Here is a 26,112-nt window from a genome sequence, read left to right as displayed (position 1 = left end):
CTGCCAGAATAGCCAAATTCTCCCCAAACCAAAACCAAAATCTAAACTGTCCAAGATGCCTAAGCACCCCATGCTCCTTCTTTCACCTGATCTGGTCCTGCCCAGTGATACAAGACTACTGGACACAGATTGTAAAGTTTCTTCACGACCACATGGGTTCACCAATTCAACTAGACCCCAGGCCGTGCCTCCTGGGCCTACTTCCAGACACCATGGCTAGGCCCACGGCTACACTTCTTAGTGAAACCCTATTTAGAGCCAGAAAATTAATCGCCAAACACTGGATGAGAACCACCTCTCCCACCGTCCAGGACTGGCTGAGGGATGTAAACACATCCTTGCCATATAAAAAAGTGTTGTATAGCCACAGAGGATGCCCAAAAAAATATTATAAGATATGGGGTAAATGGCTAGAAAGCACAAACACTTGCTCCACGTGATTAATAGGTGATAGCTGTAAGCCGGGGGCGGATGACGCATTCATAGATGCAAGAACCCAACCTCAGGAAATGTCCAGCCTGTCATAATACCATAGCGCAAATGAATGATGTAGATAAAGTATCATAACTGCATATCTGCCTACACCTTCCTAAATATATAAATGCAATATCAGAAATGTATGTTTGAATACAAATAATGTCTGTCGCTTCCCTGACTAATATATGTCATATATTTTATCTGTATGATGTGCTTGACAACAATAAACATGTTCCTTGTTTAAAAAAAAAAAAAAAAAAAAAAAAAAAAAACCTTTGACGCTCCATGATCATATATATCAGGGTATGGGCAAACAGAAAAGGAACATTTTCCCTGTCCATGACGTCTTGGTAGAGACAGTCAAAAAAGAGTATAATTTAGAAAGTGCAGCGCTGGACGTGTGAAGTGAATTATGAAATTTGATAAATAAATTAATAAAAGAAAAACAGTGATACAATCATACGTATTAATTATGTGAAGTGTTTCATAAACGTAAACATATAAATACGAAAGGAATCTTTCTTTATAAAAAACTTGAAAAAAAAACACATAAACGTCCACAACAGTGTATTAATACAAGTGTAGATTCCAGGGGTGCATTCTTCAATGTTCCATGTTGCCCACCACCAAATAGGAGAATGAAAGGCTTACCAGAAAGCCTGTGACCGCCCTTACTCAGGGGGGTCAAAACAGGCTAGGTAGATATGCTGAAACCGCCACAGAGATGTTCCAAGAGCCACCGATGGGTAGGTGCGTCAGGAATCCTTGGCAGATAGCCGTCCAACCAACAACCACTGTAGAAATTCTCCTGAGTACTATCCAGAAAGCCTGTGACCGCCCTTACTCAGGGGGGTCAAAATGGGCTAGGTAGATATGCTGAAACCGCCACAGAGATGTTCCAAGAGCCACCGATGGGTAGGTGCGTCAGGAATCCTTGGCAGATAGCCGTCCAACCAACAACCACTGTAGAAATTATCCTGAGTACTATCCTCTCATGGGGTAAGCCACAGATCCAATGCAAAAAGGGTAGTTATCATGTCAAAAGAAGCAAAAAGGAGATGCTCCACTAGTGCAGGTAACTTTTGGTTTTCTTTTTATTTGCAAAATAGCATTAAAATGACAAAAGAAAGGAGCAAAGTAAAAAAACGACACTACCGCTGTTTATTTTAAAATCGCGCATGCGCGGTGCGTGCAATGTTGTGACCCTACGGCCGTTTCGTCACAACTGATGTCATCAGGGGTACGCACCGACGCATGCGCACTAAATACACAAGCGTCAAAAGAGAAGACGCTATGATTGGTTCACAAGAGGCTCTGCTTCGTTTTGATAGGTTCCAAAAAAAATAGCTACATAGAATAATTGCCATCTCCATGGAGATCATTAATCAATTAGAAAGGAGGATCGTCAAGCCATTAAACTTCACCCTATAAGGAAAAACAGCGAAAGGACTTTCCACCTATGCCACCTAGTGACTTTTCAAAAGTATTGCACAAAAGTTCACCAGCTGCTTGTATTCAGGCCGCTGTATAAAGAACAGTGGAATACAGAATGGCATAGACAATAAAATATGAAATAAAATTATGGGCCAACTAACACATCATAGTTGTTGTTATAATGTCTGTAGGCATTTATAAAATTATAAACCTAAATTATTTAATTATAGAACTATCAAAAACCTAATAGAATAAAGGCAAACAACATAGGGCATCGCTTCCAATGCCATCTAGTGGAATACTGAAATATTGCACCAGAGATAATACCAGCCTTAATTCAAACAATATAAAAATTATATAAAAAATAAAAATAAGGAAGATTGATATATCATAATAAAGAAAGAAAAAGGGAGCCACCGAAGCCTATTAATGCCTATTGGGAATTCAATAGCATAGCGTGCTCCTTACATTAATTTTAAAATTACAATACAAAAAATTTCCAACCCTATTGAAAACCTGGAAAGGGTATAGAGACAAATAGTTTATATAGGATATTCGATAAAAAATTTTAGGTTTTTATAAAACTACGTTACCCACAAAGGGCATGTTCCTGATGTTCAATAATGTTGTCACTAGAGGTATATTAGGTAGTCAAACAAGATTCTCGTTAAAGATGTATCAGAGGGGGACATCAACTACACCACCAACCCAATGTATTCCAAAGACATCAGCTATTGCTGATAAAGCAGTTGATGTCCCACTCTATATTTAAACCATTGGGGGCATGGGAACCAAGTCTAAAGATCCAGTTGGTCTCTGATCTGGATATAGTTCGCTTCCCATTACTGCCTCGCCAATGTGGGACATACTTTTCTATCCCTATGAAAGTGGTACCACTAGGGTCTCTGTTATGCACTTCATCATAGTGTCTAGAGACACTATGCTTGTCAAACCCTTGTTTAATATTGGTGATATGTTCCCCTAATCTTACACTAAGTTTCCTAGTGGTTCGCCCCATGTATTCCAAACCACAAGGGCACCTAAGAAGATACACCACACACTTGGAGGTGCATGTTATAAGGGAATTAATAGGGTAAGTGACGCCTGTGCCCACTGATGTAAACTCTGTGAGCCTCCTTTGGCGTAATGCATTTACTTTACAAACCCTACATCTTCTACAAGGAGAGAAGCCCTTCAGATCACCAAAAAAAGTCGGACGCTGAGGTGGATCAGAAACATTTGGTGCCAGAATATGCCTCAAGCTCGTGGCCCCCCTAAAAAGGACCCGGGGGTTGTTGGGCAGTAGAGGGCCAAGGATACGGTCGTTTTTAATAACCGGCCAATGTCTTTTAATGATTCTCTTGATAGCCCAATGTTGACTGGAATAGGTGGTGAGGAAAGCCAGACTAAAGTCCTCCGCGTTGTTAACCTGGGGGGGTTTATCTCTTAGAAGTTCTAACCGGTCCCTATTCCCAACCTCTACAATTAAGGTATCCAACATAGTTACCTCATAGCCCTTGTCAAGGAATTTGGATTTTAAGGATGAGGCTTCTCTGAAGAACTCATCCAGATTTGAACAATTCCGCCTCAAGCGCAGAAATTGGCCCTTAGGGACAGCGGACAACCATGACTGATGATGACAGGAGTTGAGAGGAATAAAACTATTCCTGTCCGTGGATTTAAAGAAAGTGGACGTAGTAATTCTTCCATCCACTATAGTTATCAATAAATCTAAGAAATGAATCTGAACTGAGCTAGCCTCGTGAGTCAGGACTATGCCCCTATCATTATTATTAAGGGAGATGAGAAAGTTGGATAAAGACTCAGAGTCGCCGTCCCAAATAAATAGGACATCGTCAATGAATCTTTTCCACATGACGAGTTGGGAAGGTTTATCGCGTAAGACCACGTCGTCCTCCCATTTGGCCATGAAGAGGTTGGCCATACTGGGAGCGAATTTCGCTCCCATGGCCACTCCCCTTGTTTGTAAGTAATATACATTGTTATGCCAGAAATAATTATGTGCCATCGAGAAATCCAATAGCTCCATCACAAAATTACATTGTGTGGTGGAGATATTGGAGTCTCGATAGAGGAAATTTTGTGATTTGTAAAGTAAATGCATTACGCCAAAGGAGGCTCACAGAGTTTACATCAGTGGGCACAGGCGTCACTTACCCTATTAATTCCCTTATAACATGCACCTCCAAGTGTGTGGTGTATCTTCTTAGGTGCCCTTGTGGTTTGGAATATGTGGGGCGAACCACTAGGAAACTTAGTGTAAGATTAGGGGAACATATCACCAATATTAAACAAGGGTTTGACAAGCATAGTGTCTCTAGACACTATGATGAAGTGCATAACAGAGACCCTAGTGGTACCACTTTCATAGGGATAGAAAAGTATGTCCCACATTGGCGAGGCAGTAATGGGAAGCGAACTATATCCAGATCAGAGACCAACTGGATCTTTAGACTTGGTTCCCATGCCCCCAATGGTTTAAATATAGAGTGGGACATCAACTGCTTTATCAGCAATAGCTGATGTCTTTGGAATACATTGGGTTGGTGGTGTAGTTGATGTCCCCCTCTGATACATCTTTAACGAGAATCTTGTTTGACTACCTAATATACCTCTAGTGACAATATTATTGAACATCAGGAACATGCCCTTTGTGGGTAACGTAGTTTTATAAAAACCTAAAATTTTTTATCGAATATCCTATATAAACTATTTGTCTCTATACCCTTTCCAGGTTTTCAATAGGGTTGGAAATTTTTTGTATTGTAATTTTAAAATTAATGTAAGGAGCACGCTATGCTATTGAATTCCCAATAGGCATTAATAGGCTTCGGTGGCTCCCTTTTTCTTTCTTTATTATGATATATCAATCTTCCTTATTTTTATTTTTTATATAATTTTTATATTGTTTGAATTAAGGCTGGTATTATCTCTGGTGCAATATTTCAGTATTCCACTAGATGGCATTGGAAGCGATGCCCTATGTTGTTTGCCTTTATTCTATTAGGTTTTTGATAGTTCTATAATTAAATAATTTAGGTTTATAATTTTATAAATGCCTACAGACATTATAACAACAACTATGATGTGTTAGTTGGCCCATAATTTTATTTCATATTTTATTGTCTATGCCATTCTGTATTCCACTGTTCTTTATACAGCGGCCTGAATACAAGCAGCTGGTGAACTTTTGTGCAATACTTTTGAAAAGTCACTAGGTGGCATAGGTGGAAAGTCCTTTCGCTGTTTTTCCTTATAGGGTGAAGTTTAATGGCTTGACGATCCTCCTTTCTAATTGATTAATGATCTCCATGGAGATGGCAATTATTCTATGTAGCTATTTTTTTTGGAACCTATCAAAACGAAGCAGAGCCTCTTGTGAACCAATCATAGCGTCTTCTCTTTTGACGCTTGTGTATTTAGTGCGCATGCGCATGCGTCGGTGCGTACCCCTGATGACGTCAGTTGTGACGAAACGGCCGTAGGGTCACAACATTGCACGCACCGCGCATGCGCGATTTTAAAATAAACGGCGGTAGTGTCGTTTTTTTACTTTGCTCCTTTCTTTTGTCATTTTAATGCTATTTTGCAAATAAAAAGAAAACCAAAAGTTACCTGCACTAGTGGAGCATCTCCTTTTTGCTTCTTTTGACATGATAACTACCCTTTTTGCATTGGATCTGTGGCTTACCCCATGAGAGGATAGTACTCAGGAGAATTTCTACAGTGGTTGTTGGTTGGACTGCTATCTGCCAAGGATTCCTGACGCACCTACCCATCGGTGGCTCTTGGAACATCTCTGTGGCGGTTTCAGCATATCTACCTAGCCCGTTTTGACCCCCCTGAGTAAGGGCGGTCACAGGCTTTCTGGATAGTACTCAGGAGAATTTCTACAGTGGTTGTTGGTTGGACGGCTATCTGCCAAGGATTCCTGACGCACCTACCCATCGGTGGCTCTTGGAACATCTCTGTGGCGGTTTCGGCATATCTACCTAGCCTGTTTTGACCCCCCTGAGTAAGGGCGGTCACAGGCTTTCTGGTAAGCCTTTCATTCTCCTATTTGGTGGTGGGCAACATGGAACATTGAAGAATGCACCCCTGGAATCTACACTTGTATTAATACACTGTTGTGGACGTTTATGTGTTTTTTTTTCAAGTTTTTTATAAAGAAAGATTCCTTTCTTATTTATATGTTTACGTTTATGAAACACTTCACATAATTAATACGTATGATTGTATCACTGTTTTTCTTTTATTAATTTATTTATCAAATTTCATAATTCACTTCACACGTCCAGCGCTGCACTTTCTAAATTATATTTTGGTTTTTGTGCCCTCATATCGGGGTTATAGTGTACAGCAGCAGGATTTTTTTCATTGTTTTCACAAATTTTTTATGCACCTAGCGCAATTTCTTTTTCTTTAAAAGTCAAAAAAGAGTGGCTTGATCTAGAAAAGAAACCTTTCGTTTCCAGGGCACTGAAGAGAAGGTTTCCTTTTTCGGAAGATGCTGCGTCCGTGTGAAATAAGAATCCAAAGGGGACACTGCTTTTTCCAAAGTGTTCTGGCGCACTGACTCGGCCTTTGAGGACATGGGGGCCCCGTCAGATGTTATGGATAAAAGGATTGACTCCCTGCTGAAAAATCTTGGGAATCGTCCGTAGGGAATCTGAAGCCAGCAATGGCGGTGATGGTAGTGGCCCATAACCTGGAATACTGGCTTTCCCAGATACAGGTGCACATTAAGGCTGGAACCTCAAAGGAGACTGTATTATCCTCCTTCCCCATGCTGCCCAAATGGGTGGCCTACATAGCGGATGCTTCGGCGGAGTATGTCCGTATTCCTGTCAGATCCTCGGCCCTGGCCAATTTGGCCAGAAGAGCCTTATGGCTTAAAACTTGGCAGGGTAACAACGCCTCCAAAGTCAAATTATGTGGAATCCCGCTGTCCTGGCCTAGAAGCTGTATTGGACCGCACAGCAATTAAAAAGAAAGCGTTTCCAGTTAAACGCAAACCTCCAGGCAAACAAGGGGTTTCATAATCAGAAGTGTGCGGCGGCTCTCAAGCCCGAGGCCAGAAGAAATCCTGGGGGCAAAGGGGTAGGGGCAGAGGGGGAGTGATATTTTGCCCTCCTGAACAGGCCCGTAAAACACAAAGACAGTCCAGGCCAAGGAAGATTGGGGGCCTTCCTCTTACAGTGGGAAGCGGTCTCCTCCAGCCAGTTTATTCTGGGGATTGTAAGGAGGGGATACCGCCTAGAGTTCTTAAGATCTCCCCCACGCAGACTCCTGGTCATGGAACTCCCGAGGTGTGCGGAGAAGTCTGAGGCTCTTTTGGAATTGTTGAGAGAGTTGGAAAGCTAAAATGTAGAGTGCCGGGTCCCAGCGGACGAAATAGGACAAGGGTTTTACTCTCACGTTTTTGTGGTGCGGAAGCCCTCAGGGTGGTCTACTGAGGGTTCCGTATGGACTCTATTTTTTCGGTCAGAGCACTACTGCCCCCAAACTGTTACATGGCATCCCTCACGCCCTGGTAAGCGTACCACCTCAGATAAAGAGGTCGGTCTGGTGGTGGAGAGGGACGGGAAACCTGTCACAGGGCCGGCTGTGGGTTGTTCCGGTTACCAAAGTGGTGACTATGGATGCAAGTGGCAGAGGATGGGGGGGCACACTTGCGATCCCTGATAGCTCAATGCACCTGGAACAAAGAGGAACTCCAAATGTTGTCAAACTGGAAGGAGTTGAGGGCAGTATCCTAAGCACTCAAGGATTTCCAGAGTGAACTACAGGGCCACCATATTCAACTAAGGTCGGCCAACTCCTCGGTAGTGGCATACATAAAAAGCAGGGTGGAATGAGGAGCAGAATCCTGTTATCCCTGGCATGAGGAGTTCTGGGCTGGGCCGAACGCAACGCTCTGTCTCTCTCTAAAAGGGGAGATAAACATAGTGGCAGACTTTCTCAGCAGTACAACTCTGAAGGAGAGTGACTGGGTTCTGCAACAGGAGGTCTTCAGGCTGATAACCAGGAGATGGGAGGGGCACAAGTGTGGACCTTTTCACATCGAGGGAGAACGCGAAAGCACCGCTGTTCTTCTCTCTGAACAGGTCGGAAGGCGCCCTAGCTGTGGATGCTCTAATTCAAAGTTGGCATTTTCTCCCCGCTGCTATGCCTTCCCTCCGCCAGACCTGCTGCCGGCGATCCTAAAAGTTGCAAACAGAAAGTACAACTCTGATTCTTGTGGCTCCGCACTGGCAGGAAAAAGACACGCCTGATATATATCGAAAAACCTGGAATCGCTTCAGTGTCTGGTGTGCGGAAAGTTCCTTCGAGGAGAAAAGCCCCATTGCAGTGTTGGATTTCTTGCAATGTGGGGCAGATAAGTGGTTTGCCCTAAGCACGTTAAAAAGCCAGGTCTCGGCCCTAAGTGCCTTTTTGGAAAAACTACTTGCCACCAACCCTTGGATGGTGAGATTCTTCAAGGCACTGAGTAGGCAAAGGCCGGTTCAGGGGCCACCTTTCTCAAAGTGGGACCTGTCCTTAGTTTTGCAGACCCTGGTGGAGGGTCCCTCTAAACCCCTCAAGGAATGCACTTTATAAAATCTTACTTTGAAAATTTGGTGTTTTTTGGTGGCAATAGGAGGGTCAGTGAACTAGAAGCGTCATCAATTAGACCTCCTTTTTTGTTGTTTTTCCAGATCGGCTAGTTTTTAAGACCTATCCGGCCTTTTTACCAAAGGTGGCTTCAAAGTTCCACAGAAGCCAAGAAACAGTTTTGCCCACGTTTTGCTCCAATCCCTCAGGTGGAAGAGAATTTTAAGTTTCACACGTTCGATGTAAGACGGTGCATCCTCCAATATGTGAAAGAAACAAAACAGGTCAGGAAGACAGATTCTTTGTTTATTTTATTTTCAGGGGCAAGGAAAGGTTGTAAGGTCTCCAGACGCACAATAGCTAGGTGGCTTAGGTTAGCCATTGGCCAAGCATATATCCTAGCGGGTAAAGAGGTTCCATAGGCATCAAGGCACACTCCACTAGAGCTATGCTTCTGCTTCTCAAGCAGAAAGGGCTGGAGCAATGCCAGAGCAAATTTGCAGAACAGCAACGTGGCCCAGTTTCTCCACTTTCGTAAAAACATTACAGGGTGGACCTGTTGGCAAAGGGTGATCGCTTATCCTCTCATGGTGGCTGTCCTGAAAGACGAAAGAAAATTAAAGTTACGCTTACCGGTAACTTCTTTTCATGTAGTCTTTCAGGACAGCAGCGGTTACCCGCCCGAATACATGAGGTTTTTGGGGACCTCGACACAGATACTACAGAACTATGATTATGATATGTTATTGATGTGTTCTTGTGTCCCCCTAGCTGGTCGGAGTTGCTCTGGAAAAACTGAAGGGACGGCAGGGGGAGCTGTTGCAGTGTTTCCTGTGGAAGGAAGAAGCCGGGGTCTCTCGTGGTGGCTGTCCTGAAAGACTACAGGAAAAGGTAAGCGTAACTTAAATTTTTCTGTCCATGCATCGATCACTAAAGCTGACCATAGATAGATGATTTTTTTTTTTGGGGGGGTGGGTGGGTGGAGGCCCCCCGCCCTCGCAAGACATCGAATTCTGACAACAGATCCCGCTGCTCTCTGAATCAGTGCTCATCAAAAAAAGTTTTACAAGGTTTTCCTTTGTGAGGAGTTGCTCAAGCAATTGGCTTCTGTCTAAATTCAGCGAGTCCCTGCTGAACTGGGCAAATTTTGATATGTCTATGGCTGGCTTAAGTAACAATGACTATGGAACGTGGGGGGAGAGGGGGGGTTAAGGTCAACTTTTCAGTTTACAGATCCTTTTAATTCTTCTTTTATACCAGTGCAGCGTGTAATTGTCTTCTAAGCAAAACATTCCTTAGCCATATGCTAATTGAATTATGACCTAAATATTAAGGGTTATTGATCAGGTCAGAAGATTTTGGAGCTTCTGTTATCTGCACTTACATAGTTACATAGTTAGTCAGGTTGAAAAAAGACACAAGTCCATCCAGTTCAACCTTAAAAACAATAAATAAATAAAATAAAAAATATCGTACAATCCGATATACCCAATTTTATACCCACAGTTGATCCAGAGGAAGGCAAAAAACCACAGCAGAGCATGCTCCAAGTTGCTACAGCAGGAGAAAAAATTCCTTCCTGATCACCCAAGAGGCAATCGGATTTTCCCTGGATCAACTTTACCTATAAATGTTAGTACCCAGTTATATTTAAAGGTCGACCGATATATCGGCCGATATTTCGCCTTTTTAAAGAAATCGGCATCGGCCGATTATTATGGGAAAAAGGCCGATTGTGAGGGATCTGAGGCAGGGGGCGTGCTGGGTGGAAATCCCCCCCCGGCCGCCTGCCGTCTATTCTAAACGGCTGCTATCACGGCCGCTGTCTGACTTTTTTTTTTTTTTGTCCGTGGAGGAAGTCGGCAGCGGCGGCTGCCGATTGACTGTTACCGGCCGCGCTGCATTCTGGGGATTGTAGTCTGGAGGCGGGGCGCGCAGCACGTCAGACGAGTGGAGCTGTCTTTGGCCAGGCGAGGGGACAGAACAGAGCCGGGAGTGCTCTGCTGGTGGGCACTGCTGAGGTGGCAGTGAATTACATTATTAGGCTGTACTGGTGGGCACTGATGATCTGTACTGGTGGGCACTGATGAGGTGGGACTGATGGGCTGCACTGATGTGATGCACTGGTTGGCACTTGTGGGGACTGATGTGATGCACTTGTGGGCACGGATGTGATGCACTGATGTGATGCACTGGTGGGCACTGATGTAATGCACTGGTGGGCACTGATGTAATGCACTGGTGGGCACTGATGAGGTGGGACTGATGGGCACTAGACTGCACTGATGGTATGCACTGGGCTGCACTGATGGACACTTGGCTGCACTGGTGGGCACTGATGGGCTGCACTGGTGGGCACTGATGGGCAATGATAGGATGCACTGAAGGGCACTGATAAGGTGGCACTGGTGGGCACTCATGAGATACACTGGTTGGCACTGGGCTGCACTGGTGGGCACTGATGGACACCAATGAGGTGGCACTGATGGACACTGATAGGCTGCACTGGTGGGCACTAATGAGGTGGCACTGATGGACACTGATAGGCTGCACCCCACCTCTCTACCCTTAACAATAACCTCCTCCCCACCTCTCCACCCTAGATTTTCTGAGATAAAGGAAAAAGAAAAAAATCGGCCTAAAATATCGTCCGCAAAAATCGGCAACATATCAGCCATCGGCCGCCCCGATTTCTAAATATCGGCATCGGCCACAGAAAAACCCATATCGGTCGACCTCTAGTTATATTATGTACATTTAGGAAAGTATCCAGGCCTTTCTTAAAGCAATCCACCTCTGGCGGGAGTCTATTCCACATTTTCACAGCTCTTACTGTGAAGAAACCTTTCCATATTTGGAGATGAAATCTCTTTTCCTCTAGATGTAAAGAGTGCCCCTGTTTCCTCTGGGTTGACCGTAAAGAGAATAACTCAACCCCAAGTTCACTATATGGACCCCTTATATATTTGAACACGTTGATCATATCCCCCTTATTCTCCTCTTCTCAAGAGTGAATAAATTCAGTTCCTCTAATCTTTCCTCATAGCTGAGCTCCTCCATGCCTCTTATCAGTTTGGTTTCCCTTCTCTGCACTTTCTCCAGTTCCCCGATATCCTTTTTGAGAACTGGTGCCCAAAACTGAACTGCATATTCCAGGTGAGGTCTTACTAATGATTTGAACCGGGACAAAATTATATCTCTCTCTCTGGAGTCCATAGCTCTCTTAATACAATAAAGGACTTTGCTCACTTTGGAAACCACAGCTTGGCATTGCATGCTATTATTGAGCTTATGATCTACCAAAACACCCAGATCCTTCTCCACCACTGATTCCCCCAGTTGTACTCCCACCTAGCATGTATGATGCATGCATATTCTTAGCCCCCAAGTGCATAACTTTACATTTCTCAACATTAAACCTCATCTGCCACATAGTCGCCCAATTAAACAGTGCATTGAGGTCGGCTTGTAAATTGGAGACATCCTGTAAGGACGTTATTCCACTGCAAAGACAGAAATGTTACTTTTGATCCCAGACCCAATATCATTTATGAAGATATTAAAAAGTAAGGGTCCCAGCACTGAACCTTGGGGTACACCACTATAACCTTAGACCATTCAGAGTAAGAATCATTAACCACTACGCTCTGAATTCTGTCTTTTAGCCAGTTTTCTATCCATTTACAAACTGATCTTTCCAGGCCTGTAGACTTTACCTTACACATGAGCCGCGTGTGGGGAACTGTGTCGAACGCTTTTGCAAAATCCAAGTATACCACATCCACAGCCACCCCTCTGTCCAAGGTTTTACTTACCTCCTTATAAAGAGAAATCAGATTTGTCTGACAACTTCTGTCTTTCATGAATCCGTGCTGTCCCTTGCTTAAAATGTTTTTCCAGTAAGAACTCGTCTATGTGGTCTTTTATTAAACGCTCCAGTATCTTCCCGACTACAGGTCTATAGTTACTTGGTAAAGACTTTGATCCCTTTTTAAATATAGGCACCACGTTCCCCCTGCGCCACTCCAGTGGTACTATTCCCGTCATTAATGAGTCCCTAAAAATTAGATACAATGGCTCTGAAATTACAGAGCTCAATTCTTTTATGATCCGTGGGTGGATGCCATCAGGTCCAGGTGCTTTATCCACCTCGATTCTGTCTAAATATTTCTGGACCATATCATTTTTGAGCCATTGTGCATCATTCGGGGCTGTGTCAATACCACCCCCATTATGGACATGAGCTCCCCCATGCTCTTTTGTATACACAGAGCTGAAGAAAGTATTTAATAAATTTGCCTTCTCTTTGTCCCCAGTCACCCACTCTAGATTATTTTGTAAAGGGCCTACATGCTCAGACCTGACCTTTTTACTATTATTATATTTGAAGAATTTTTGGGGGTTTGTCCTACTATCTTTTGCAATCTGTCGTTCGTTTTGAATTTTCGCATCCTTGATTTCCTTTTTACATATTCTGTTAAATTCTTTGTAACATTTAAACAACACTAGTGTTCCTTCATTTTTATATTTTTTTAAAAGCTATTCTCCTATTGTTTATAGCTTTTTTTAACTTTGGCCTTGAGCCACATAGGTTTTGTTTTTAGCCTTTTAAACTTATTGCCCATGGGAATATACTTTGCAGTGAGGTCCCAAACAGTCTTTTTGAAGAATTCCCATTTCTGTTCTGTGTTTATCAATGCAAATATTCCCTCCCAGTCTAAATCCTGGGGAGCAGCCCTCATCTTTGGAAAATTTGCTCTTTTGAAGTTAAGTGTTTTTATCTTTCCTGTATGTATTTCTTATTTACAGCTAACATCAAATGAAATCATGTTATGATCACTGCTACCCAGGTGTTACTTTATCTGGACATTAGTAATAAGCTTTGCATGGTTTGAGATTACCAGGCCCAACAGAGCTTCATTCCTAGTTGGGGCCTCAATTAACTGGACCATAAAATTGTCATGTAATGGGTTTATAATTTTTTGCCCTTTAACTGTCCCAGCAGTGCCATTACTCCAGTCAATTACTGGGTAGTTAAAATCCCCCATTATTATCACTGTCCCAGCCCTTGCAGCCCTTTCCATCTGTGCAAGGAGCTGAGTCTCCACCTGGTTTATAACAAACTCCAATGATTAACGTTGAACTACGCCCACCTATATGCAGTTCCACCCATAATGCTTCACTTGTCTAACCACACAGTTTCTGTAAATCCTGATCATCAGACCTTTGCTGTTGTAGGGACATATTTTTACACATTCCTGTGTAGAGTACTATTTTAGTTTTAAAAGTTTATGGTAGGCCCTGCTTGAATACCTTGCCTCTAACTACACCTCAACATTTCACCAATGCCAATTTTAAATATGGAATTTCTACTGCTTTATCTACTCCATTGTTTTGGATCCTTGCTATATTGCATATTCTGTTTGCATTTTATACCACAGATTGACGCATTAAAATTCTGCTTTAGATATTTTTCATACAACTTTAAGGGCTCTTTCACACGGGGGATCCGTATGTCCATTTTTCATCCTTCTGTTTTCAGATGAAAAACGGACATACATGTATCCCTATGGAGCGTCGGATGTCAGCGGTGACATGTCCGCTGACATCCGACCCGCTCCGATCCGAAAAGTGTAACGGAGGAAAACCCTACTTTTCCATCCGCTTTCGGATCAGGTGACAACGGACTCTACGGTCCGTCATCATCAGATCCCCCATAGGGGAGAGTGGTGCTCTGACAGGTCTGTCGCAGCACAGTGTGCAGAGACCGACCTGTCACTTTCCTGCTCAGCGGGGATCGGCGGAGCGATCCCCGCTGAGCAAGCGGGTGTTCACGGGGCGGATCATCACTGATCCGCCCGTGTGAAAGAGCCCTAAATGTTTTGGTCCTTGCAATTTTAAACCCTTCAGCCCCTGAGGCAGTTCAACACCATGGTTCCCCCTATGCACCGTGGCTTATAGCTGGTACAAGGTTTTCATTCTCCTATACAGCACTTTTTTCTGCAAATCTGGATAGTTAAACTTTTGTCTCATCTGTGTGCAGAATATTTTTAGTTGTGCTGTGAAAAAAAGGACTAGAAACTTTCTGTTTATTTTCTTATGACCTACCATGAATACCATTCTTTTTAGTGTTTTTCATAAAGAAAACCTATGAACACACAATTATCTGCAGATCCTAACCTACCATTCTAGCTTACATTTCAGTAATCTTGCACTGATGTTGGCAAAATGCTGTGAAAATACCAGTGAAGCTGAATTTGTTCTGTTTTGTAAATGATCTTTCCCATAGAAATCCTTTTGTAACCTTTTGTAAGCCTTAAGAGCTTGAAGAACCCTGGCCAGCCTTTAAAAATATTACCTTACTCCTCAGTCTCCCGACATGCTGGCTCCCCACTGATCCACTCCAGCCCCAGAATGTGAGCAGGCTCTGAATGTTGCCACATACAATGCAGAACTGTTTGTCCTGCATTGTATGTGATGTCTTCCAGGGAGCGGCCACAGAAGAAAAATGTTTTTTCCATTAGAGTACCAGTGGGGAAGAAGTCTGCAGGAGTGAGAAATAACAAGAAGTTCCTCTGCTTTACAACCCCCCAACAGACTTTGAGCATTTAACCCATACTATTCTGGGGCATGTGGCACTTAAAATCTTTTACCTAAATTGTACAGTACAGGACACAGGCAGAGTATTCATAGACCTTGGGTTATTATTATTCACGATTTATATAGCGCCAACAGTTTACGCAGCGCTTTACAATGTAGAGGGGGGGCAACACAATTACAGTACAGTTCAATACAAAAGGTACAGGAGGGCCCTGCTCGTAGAGCTTACATTCTAAAGGGAGGGGGTGGTGGTACAAAAGGTAATAGCTGCAGAGAATGATTTGATGGGGATGGCTCTGGGACAGTTGTTAGGTGGGTGTGGGATAGGCTTCCCTGAATAAATGAGTTTTCAGGGATCTTCTAAAGGTGGACAGGGTAGGGGCTGATCGGACATATTGGGGCAGGGAGTTCCAGAGGATGGGAGAGGCTCTGGAGAAGTCCTAAAGGCGAGCATGGGAGGTGGTAACAAGGGAGCTAGAGAGCTGGAGGTCCTGGGAGGAGCGGAGGGGACGATTTGGGCGATATATAGGGTTATAGGCTTGTAACTTCAAGGTAGTCAGCCTCAGGGTGCTATGCACCATAGCTGTGGTCTATCCTTATGGAGCCCAGACCCTGAAGACTCCTTCAGGGGTACACCCACCACAAGCACAGTCTGGACCCTATATAGGGACCAGCACTGAAGTCAGGTAAGACAAGGTCCCCCGGTGTCTGTTACTGAAAAGACCAGTGCCATATTTGAAATGTATTCACTTTATAGTGTAAACTTTTCAAACTTGACACTAGCACTCAACCAATCAGAGCTTAGTCTTAAGCCTGTACACACAGGCCGAATGTCGGGCGACATCCGCTGATTCAATAGGAACTGGCTGACATTCGGATCGTGTGTACTGCAGCCGGTCCAACAGAGGCCTGCCGCTGGGCCGGCTTCAGTCTTCAGATTCAGAATACTTTAATAATCCTGAAGGGAAATTACTAAGATCCAGTTACATTCAACAAAGACAACACAAATCACAATAACGAGCAGAAACGAGACACAACAACAAAAATTATCAATAACAGCAATTCCAAATAAAAATAAATACTGTACTGTAATCAGCTATGGTGTATGACCTGTAACATGAAATGGTCTTCCAAAACCTCAACATAGAAGTGTTTGGCTCTTCCTCACCCAGTTTTAAGCCTCCTACACAGCTGTTTCAGTTAACGACAGTTTCAACCTACATATGAAAGTGATGATCATTAGCACCTGCTTTGTAAAACTGGTACACCTGACTTTAATCCTACAAAATCTCTGACTTTGTGCAAGTTTAAGATTTGATGCTGGTTTGAAGCCAAAGGGTACTCACACCAAATATTGATTTGATTTAGATTTTTCTACAGTTCGCTCACTTTGCATTTTTGTAATTTGATAAAAATAAACAATTAAAATATATAAATGTGAAAACATTCCTACTTTGCAGCATTTCTTTGCAACCTTTTCACAGTGCTGTATATCCGCTTACATCTGAAAGCTGCAGAATAAAACTGAAATGGTTTGCATCATTTTTCGTTTTTGCGGACAGAAACATATATATGTAAACTATTGTGGTCTATTATTGTCCGTCCTGTTTGTTTGCTTTTAGGGACAAAACCTTCTTTGATAATACTTTTTATCCACCTATGACTAGTTTCTTCAAAAACTGAAAAAACAGATGTATACTGATATAAACTGAACTGAATATGGATGTAGAAACTGATGTAAAAGGCCTGAGTTTTCATGGTTGGTTGTCTTTTTTTTTTTTTTTTTTTTACTTTGCGTGATAGAACTGATGCCGATCATGTGAAAGAACCCTTAGCGGTAAGAGCCTTTTCTTGGAGTACATTACAGGACCCTCCTCTCTGTTCCTTATGATTTTACTCCTTATTGGTTGCTACCAAATGCAGGCTTTGTGGATGGATTATGCTAGAGCTCCTAATAATTTGTTTGCCAGTGCCAATCGCCTAAAGAGTTCTGCATAACTCTTGATCGAAGCCTAAGATCCTGTGTTCAGTGATGTACTTCAAGAAAGGGATTTTACAGGTAATACAAAAATCCCAGTTTTGCCCTGTTGTGTTTTCTATTACTTTATATTGATTGATAAAGCTATGTGACTTTATGATCTCTTTTGCAGAAGAAAGTGGCGTTTTTATTAAAGTTCCAGGTACAGATGTATTGTCAGACCCTGGTATGTAACTTACACTGAAATTTTTAAATGTTACTTTGTAACTGAAAATTACAAAATGTTCCTTGTTCGTATACAGTTTTTTTTCCAGGATACTTATCACATTCTGATTTTTTTATACTTAAAGTATAACTAAACCCAAGAACAAAAATGTGTTAGATTGCAGCTAACCAGTCCTAATATGCATGCACAAACACCTGTTGATCTTGCCAGAAATGCTAAACCGAAAGCAGAAACATCTCATCTTTGTTCTGTAAACTGCTAATCCCATCACCCTCTTTTCTACGTAATAGATATGAGCAAAGAGGGATGTTTGAATGAATAGGTAACTAAATAGATTAAAAACAATGCGTAAAAATAATCCAAATAAATCCAAAGTACAAGAAGATAATTGAGTGCAACTATACTCTAAAGCCTGGTACACACTATGAGTTTTTTGGGTCGAATGAAAAAAAACTGTCAGCTCCGGTTGGAGCTGCTAGACTAACAATCTGACATTAGTACAGCAACCTCCCCTGCTAAGCTGCTGCGTTCTGTCCCCCTACCCATAAGGCTCCGATCAGCCATTGGCTGATCGGGAGCCGGTCGGCTACTGGTTTTCCAGCATGCTCGTCCGACAGAAGCCGGCCACATGGCCAGGTTCTGTCAGACCAGCTGTCGCACACACAGGCCGAATGTCAGACGTTTTTTATTGAACCTGCCAATGTCGCCCAGCATTCGGCCTGTGTGTACGGGGCTTAACCAATAGTGTCCCATGTATAAAACAAGTTCATGGTGAAAATAGTCTTTTTATTAGAGACCAAAACCAAGTGTTATGGACAGAGAAACGTAAAATCTCTCCCACCATCCAGTCAAATCTACAATAAATCTGCCACTTTTATCAAACACTTAGTGAATTGCACACTCGCCAGAAATATGCTACAACTAGTGCAGCGCACACAGCTTGAACAGTCAAGTAATTAACACTATGGCCATCTGTCTGCTCCATTGGTGAGCTGTATCACTACAGCCCAAGCTGGCATTCTATTGTGCAGAGAGGTGAGGACGGAGATGAGGCATCCATTAGAAGGCTGGAGCGATCGGGTTGTGTTTGCTGGACTAGTTTTAGCATATACTGTATTTCTGGTGAGCATGCAATTTACTTGGTGTTCAGTCAAACACACTGGCGGATTGGATGGTGGAATACACGTCTTATTTTTCTATCCATAACACTTGGTTTTGGACTTTAATAGAAGGACATTTCTCACCATGAACTTGTTTTATACATGCGTATAGTTGCATTTTATATATTTAATTTTTTTTCTTTTGGATTTATTTAATTTAATTTGTTTACTTATTCATTCATTCACCCACCCACATTTATTTTGATGGCACTGCAATGATTTATACATATCCATCAGGACTTATACCAATCCTTATTGTTGTTAGCAGCCAAAGAGGCAAAGTCATTTGTGCCTTGATTGATCAGGCTGTATTTGCTGCTCTTGTTGTAGCATCTTTCTGGTGACTGTGCAATTCACTGGTCCACACACTGGCAGATTTAATGCAAATTGGATGGTGGAAGACATTTCACGTTTTTCTATCCATAACGGTTTCTTTTGTTCTATAATAGAAAGTTGTTTTTTTTTGCTATAAACTAGTTTTATATATGTGTTTTGTGACACTATTGGTTAGAGCAGGGGTAGGCAACCTTTTAAACACATTGTGCCGAAAAATGTTTTTTTTTGAGCGTGCCGATTTTATAACAAAAAAATGTCAACTTCACGCTCTCAATCACGAAAAGGATTTTTTATAAAGTAAATGCTGTAAACTACTACTAGTGGTGATAAATTAACATCCTGCACTCAAATAAGCCCCAATTCATTTACCTTCACACCTCAGATCACTGTCCCCCCTGCAAATCTGTTTCACCTCTGTACCCCCCCTGCACATCTTCCCCTCCACTGTACTACCCTGCACATCTGCCTCTCCACTGTACTACCCTGCACATCTACCCCACCACTGTACTACCCTGCTCATCTACCCCACCACTGTACTACCCTGCACATCTGCCTCTCCACTGTACTACCCTGCACATCTGCCCCACCACTGTACTACCCTGCTCATCTACCCCACCACTGTACTACCCTGCACATCTGTCTCTCCACTGTACTACCCTGCACATCTGCCTCTCCACTGTACTACCCTGCACATCTGCCCCACCACTGTACTACCCTGCACTTCTGCCTCTCCACTGTACTACCCTGCACATCTCCCTCTCCACTGTACTACCCTGCACATCTGCCCCACCACTGTACTACCCTGCTCATCTACCCCACCACCGTACTACCCTGCACATCTGCCTCTCCACTGTACTACCCTGCACATCTGCCCCACCACTGTACTACCCTGCTCATCTACCCCACCACTGTACTACCCTGCACATCTGCCTCTCCACTGTACTACCCTGCACATCTGCCTCTCCACTGTACTACCCTGCACATCTGCCCCACCACTGTACTACCCTGCACATCTGCCTCTCCACTGTACTACCCTGCACATCTGCCTCTCCACTGTACTACCCTGCACATCTGCCCCACCACTGTACTACCCTGCACATCTGCCTCTCCACTGTACTACCCTGCACATCTGCCTCTCCACTGTACTACCCTGCACATCTGCCCCACCACTGTACTACCCTGCACATCTGCCTCTCCACTGTACTACCCTGCACATCTGCCTCTCCACTGTACTACCCTGCACATCTGCCTCTCCACTGTACTACCCTGCACATCTGCCCCACCACTGTACTACCCTGCACATCTGCCCCACCACTGTACTACCCTGCAAATCTCCCCCACCACTGTACTACCCTGCACATCTCCCCCACCACTGTACTACCCTGCACATCTGCCCCACCACTGTACTACCCTGCACATCTGCCCCACCACTGTACTACCCTGCACATCTGCCCCACCACTGTACCCCCATGCTCTTCTGTCTTACCGCTGAACCATCTTCTCATCTGAACTTATCTGCTCATCTGCCCCATCACTGTAACCCCCATTTCTCATCTGCCCCACCACTGTACCTCCTGCACATCTGTCCCACCGATGTAAACCCCTGCTCATCTGTCTCACCAATGTACCTCCTTTCTTTACTGCCCTGCCACTGTACCCCCCTGTACATCTGCCCCACCTCTGTACCCCCTGCTCTTCTGCCCAACCACTTTAACCCCCGGATCATCTGTCCCACCAATGCACCTCCTTTCTCATCTGCCCCAACACTGACCCTCCCCCCCGCTCATCTTTCCCACCACTTTAACCCCCTTCTCATCTGGCCCAACCCTGAACCCCGTTGATCTGTCTCACCACAGTAACCCCCTGCTCATCTGCCCCATCACTGTACACCCCTGCTTTTCTGTCCCACCGCTGAACCCCCTTCTTATCCCTCCCACCACTGTACCCCCTGCACATCTGCCCCACCACTGTAACACCCCTTCTCATCTGCCCCATCAATGTACCACTTTTCTCATCTGCCCCACCACTGTACCTCCCTGCACATCTGCTCCACCGCCATATTCCCATGCTCTTCTGTCTCACTACGGAATCACATTCTCATCTGTCCTTACGCTGAACCCATCTATTCATCTGCCCCACCACTGTAACCTGCTTTCTCCTCTACCCCACCAATGTACCTCCTGCACATCTGTCTCACCTCTGTACCCCCTGCTCAACTGCCCCACCACTGTAACCCCCTGCTCATCTGTCCCACCAATACACCTCCTTTCACATCTGTCCCACTGCTCTACCCCCCTGCTTTTCTGTCACACCACTGAACCACCTTCTCATCTGCCCCAACACTGAACCCCCCTGCTCATCTGCCCCATCACTGTACCCCCCTGTTCTTCTGTCCCACTGCTGAACCCCTTTCTCATCTCTTCCACCACTGTACCTCCCTGCACATCTGCCCCACTGCTGTAACTCCTTCTCATCTGCTGTACCCCCTGCACCGCAGCAAAAGTTGGGTGTGATTTTCATTACGCTGAATACTGGCTGTGGCTTAAAGGAACACAGAGTGCAGGGGTTCAGTAGTAAGTGACGCTAAGGTTCAGGAATAGATTCATCAAAGTTCCCAGAAGCTCAACAGTAATTCCACAAACTGTCACCTGATTGTGGTTTTCTCAATCACAGTGAAATCCATTTTATCTGAGATTGGTAGTGGCAACCATCTTCTCTTCTGCGGCGTGGGGAACTCTGAAATTGGAATGCATTAGTGTCTCACTGACGCTTCCCTGCGCTGCTCTGCTGATGGGGAGGGAGCCAAATGCTGGCAAAAGAGGCTTCGCGTGCCACTTGCGACACCAGTGCCGGGGCGTTGCCTACCCCTGGGTTAGAGTATAGTTGCACTCCCATATGGCGATGTTTATTTTGACTATATTTGGATTCATTTCACATATTTAATTTTTTTAGTTATTTATTTATGCACATTTATTTGGTGGTGCTGCAATGTGATGGCAGAAATGTTCATTGTCTTCCAGTAGAGGACACATGAATTTAGTCTTTTTTTTTTTTCAAATATTTTATTGGTAATTTACTTGCAACTGTTACATAAAGCTCAATACATAGTACCGTATGGATAGTGGACAGTGCATATGACAATAAGGTAAAAGAACATGAACATAAAGAAAACTGAATGATATAGCAGCGGGTCGATTCACAGTCAAATAACATTCTGATTTAGTGTAGCTAGATACACAAATAGTTAAAGGGAGCAATGTCCCCAGTTTTACTATATTAAAATGTTGGCCATACCCCAAGAACACTGGTGGGGAGGCCACCGAAATTATCACTTGTGACAGAGTACATTACCAGTATTTAATAATAAAAAGTAAGTTAGGGTAGAAGAAAGAAAGAAAGAAGAAAAAGTAGTAGTAAAGGGGGGGATCTAAGAAAAGAAGATATGGATAAGAGAAGTAGAGGGGAAAGAGGGACCGGTCGGTCCGCGCGGGTACAAGAACCAATTCAAAATCTTAAGGTGGTACCAAGACCCACCTAAAGTGACAAGAGGTTTTCATCAATATCTGCTGGCAAAAAATGCTCAACCCAGGGTTGCCAGGTTCTGGAGTGTTGAGGGACTTTATCAAGGATTTTCGCTTCAATTTTGCTATGTATCATTGCCTGGGTAATCCTATTCTTCATTTCGACTATGTTAAGAGTGGGTGTTTTCCAAGCCTTAGCAATCGTCTGCTTGGCTGTGGTAAATAAGTGAAGGAGGAGACTGAGTTGTGTTCTAGTGTAATCTTGCGGGAAATAATTAAGGAGGGCTATTGTTGGGCTAGGAGCTAAAGTGACTTGGTGGAGGGTGGATGCCATCCGGAATACTGTTGCCCAGAAGCACTGTACCAAGGGGCATGTCCACCAGATGTGTAAGTGTGTGCCCCTGTCTCCACACCTTCTGAAACAGCTTGGAGAAGATTCGGGTAGAAATTTAGCGATTCTAGCTGGGACTAGATACCAGCACATTAACACTTTGTAGTTTGCTTCTGAAGCAACAACGTTTTGGGATAAGTTTTTTTGTATTAGACCATATGGTCGTCCAGTCATCCATTTCAAGGTTAATATCTAAGTCCCTTAACCATCGCTGTGCATAGGTGGGGAGACTCAGGGGTGGTGATGTAAGGTGGGAGTATAGGCGAGAAATAGTACCTGGTGCATGCGGGTCAGAGTCGCACATATGCTCAAATTCAGTTAGAGTATCCAGCCCAGAGTTAGATTTTTTGATAGTTTGAGCAAAATGTTTAATTTGGAGGTAGCGGAAGCATTCTCTGCTGGGGAGCTGTGTTTGCACCTGGATATTTGGAAACGATTTTACAGAGTCTCCACTAATTAGATCGCAAATGCGAGTCAGACCCGCCTGGACCCAGGCTTGGAATGAGGCTGGCTCTGTGTGAGCTGGGTAAAATTGAGGGTGGCCTAAATAGGATAGAAGTGGGGAGTGTGGGGAGATTAACTTAAAGGGGGACTTCAGTCTATCCCATAGTTTAAGCGTGTGCTGTGTTACTGGATTGGTTATGGGTCCTCGTGCTGTTGTAGGGAGCCATAGTAAATTAGTTACACTAATCAGGTGTAGGTCAATGGCCTCGAGTTCAACCCAAAGTGGTATCTCAACTTTAGAGTGGTATAACATTGACTAGGCTAGTCGGGCTGCATGATAGTAATGCAAGAAGTTGGGAATGCCCAGGCCGCCACTGAGCTTGTTACGGAGAAGAACCGGTCTCGCCACTCTGGGCCTAATAGAGCCCCAAATGTGTCTGAAAACTTTGTTTTGTATGATCCTATGGTAATAGGGTGGGACTGTGATAGGGAGCACTCTGTATACGTACAGAAGCTTTGGCAACAGGGACATTTTCACAGCTGCGATACGCCCCAACCATGAGACGCATAAAGGTAGCCAAGAATTAAGTAGAGAAGATAGCTGGGTGAGCATTGGGAGATAATTAGATTGGAACAGGTTGGATGGGTCTTTAGTCAGTTTGATCCCTAAGTAGGGAATAGATGAGGAGGACCAGTGGAAGGGAAAATTTTTGCGCAAAATTTCGAGATCCGCTTGTGGCAGAGACACGTCGAGAGCCTTGGATTTGGATTGGTTGACTTCTAGTCCGGATATTTGAGAAAATGTATCTAAGGTGTTCATAAGGTTTGGTAATGTAGTATGGGGTGATGTGATAAACATTAGTGCGTTGTCAGCAAAGAGACACAATTTATGAGACAGATGCTACCTCCAAGCCCCGGATATCAGGGTTAGATCTAATCAGGGCTGCTAGAGGTTCAATTGTGAGTGCGAACAACAGAGGGGATAAGGGACAGCCCTGTCTAGTTCCCCGTGAGATAGGGAAAGGGTCTGACCGAAATCCGGAATAATGCACATATGCCTGTGGGTGGTTATACAGGGCATTAATCCAGCTTAAAAAGTGTGGGCCGAAGCCCCAGCGCTGAAGGATATAAAATAAATAAGGCCAGGAGACTGTGTCAAAAGCCTTCCGTATGTCTAGGGAGAGGAGATGCATAGGGATTTTACGGGAGCGGGCCAGGTGTTGTAGGAGAATTACACGTCTGATGTTGTCGCTGGCTTGTCGTTTAGGTATAAAACCAACCTGGTCCTTATGTATCAATCCTCCAATGATGGGATTGAGGCGTAGGGCTAGGATTTTGGCTGGGATCTTGATGTCCACGTTTAGAAGTGAGATTGGCCTGTAGTTGGACCATAATGTACTGTCAGTGTTTGGTTTTGGGATCATTGAAATAAGCGCTGTCAACGTGTCTCTGCCAAAAGAGTGTTGTTTTAGTATGGCATTAAAAGTATTGGTGAGAAGGGGAGATGGCTCTGCAGCAAATTTCTTATAATAAAGACTGGGAAGGCCATCAGGACCCGGGCGCTTATGAGGTTTGAGGGTTTTGATGGCTGCCAGAACTTTGTCTGTTGTGATCGTACTTTCCATGAGCTTGCGACTGGCTTCAGACAGGGTTGGAATAGGCAAATTATGGAACAGTTTCTCCGCTTGGCGCCATGGAAACGCTGCTTTAGAATCATAAAGATTTGCTAGCTGTTTACGGAACTCCGAGAGAACCTTTACTGGATTGCTAGTGATTGTGTCCTTAGCCAGTCTGAGTCTAATGGGAATACGAGTACAGTCTGGTCTGCGTAGACGTAAAGCCAGGTAGGTGTCTGGTTTATTTGCTTTGGTGTAGATCGTGTGGTTAGACCTACGAATAGCCTTATCGGCCGTCTCAGCGAGAAGTAAATCTAATTCTAGTTTAATTTTTTCTAATGTTTGTGCGCTTCGGTTGGCTTGGAATAGAAGGAAACTATCGTGGCAATCTGATTCAAGTTTGAGTTTCTTATCTCTATTGAGGTGCGATGCCACTGAGATGCATGTGCCTCGTATTACGGGTTTATGTGCTTCCCAGAGCAGAATGGGGGAGATGTCAGGGGTGGCGTTGTGTGTAAGATAGTCCTTAAGGGCTATCTGGATATCTAGAAAATATGATTGATTGGTTAGTAGAGAATCATTCATGCACCATGACCTGTTGGTAGCTTGCGGAATTAAGGATGACACTGTGGTGATAACAGCACAGTGATCTGTCCATGTGACTGGTTGAATATGTGAGTGAAGAAGGAGTGGGGCAGATGCTATAGAAATAAAAATATGGTCGATCCTGGAAAAAGATTTATGTGGTTTTGAGTAGAATGTATAGTTTTTCTATACATTGTGGTTGAGTTCTCTCCATGTGTCTAGGAGGGAGGCCATTTGTATTAGTTTACTAAATTGTGTAGAAGGAGTGTAGTGTTCTGGGGCGTAAGGCGATTTATCGAAGTGTGGTTGCAACACTGAATTGGAATCACCGCACAGGAACAAGATTCCCTTACAGTGTGTTTTCACAACCTGTAATAAATGGGAAAAAAAGGGTTCGGGTTTGTGTTGGGGGCGTAATAGGAGACAAAAGTTGTAGTTATGTCTTGCAATAGTCCCACGAGAATTAGGTAGCGACCTTCGGGGTCTTTTATCTCAGTCAGGGGGGTAAATGGCATGGTGTGATGGAAAGCCACCAAAACTCCTCTATGCTTCGTGTTTGCTGAAGCAGTAAATACCTGTGGGTATTTAGAACTAAAAAAGCTCGGGGTTTGGCATGTAGAGAAATGAGTTTCCTGGAGGGCTACTACCTTAGCCTTTAGTGATGCAAATGTTTGAAACGCGTTCACTCGCTTGTGTGGTGAGTTTAGTCCCTTAACGTTTAGGGTAAGA

The 26,112-nt window shown here is 43.9% G+C and overlaps 1 protein-coding gene across 3 annotated transcripts in view; it reads left to right on the top strand.

The window, feature by feature from the left end:
- TRMT1L (tRNA methyltransferase 1L) overlaps positions 1–26,112 on the top strand; it is a 322,764-nt gene that overhangs the window by 192,399 nt on the left and 104,253 nt on the right. For 2 of the 3 annotated variants that reach the window (XM_073608381.1, XM_073608378.1), the window contains one exon: positions 17,277–17,330. The exons of the other annotated variant lie outside the window; for it this stretch is intronic. In XM_073608381.1, coding sequence (XP_073464482.1) covers positions 17,277–17,330 — 54 coding nt within the window. The remainder of the gene's footprint in view (positions 1–17,276; positions 17,331–26,112) is intronic. 3 annotated transcript variants of the gene reach the window in all.

The sequence above is a fragment of the Aquarana catesbeiana genome, linkage group LG12, assembly GCF_042186555.1.
Source record: "Aquarana catesbeiana isolate 2022-GZ linkage group LG12, ASM4218655v1, whole genome shotgun sequence".
NCBI lineage: Eukaryota > Metazoa > Chordata > Amphibia > Anura > Ranidae > Aquarana > Aquarana catesbeiana.
Note: the sequence above shows the minus strand (reverse complement) of the source record. Positions and strands in the feature narration are given on the sequence as shown.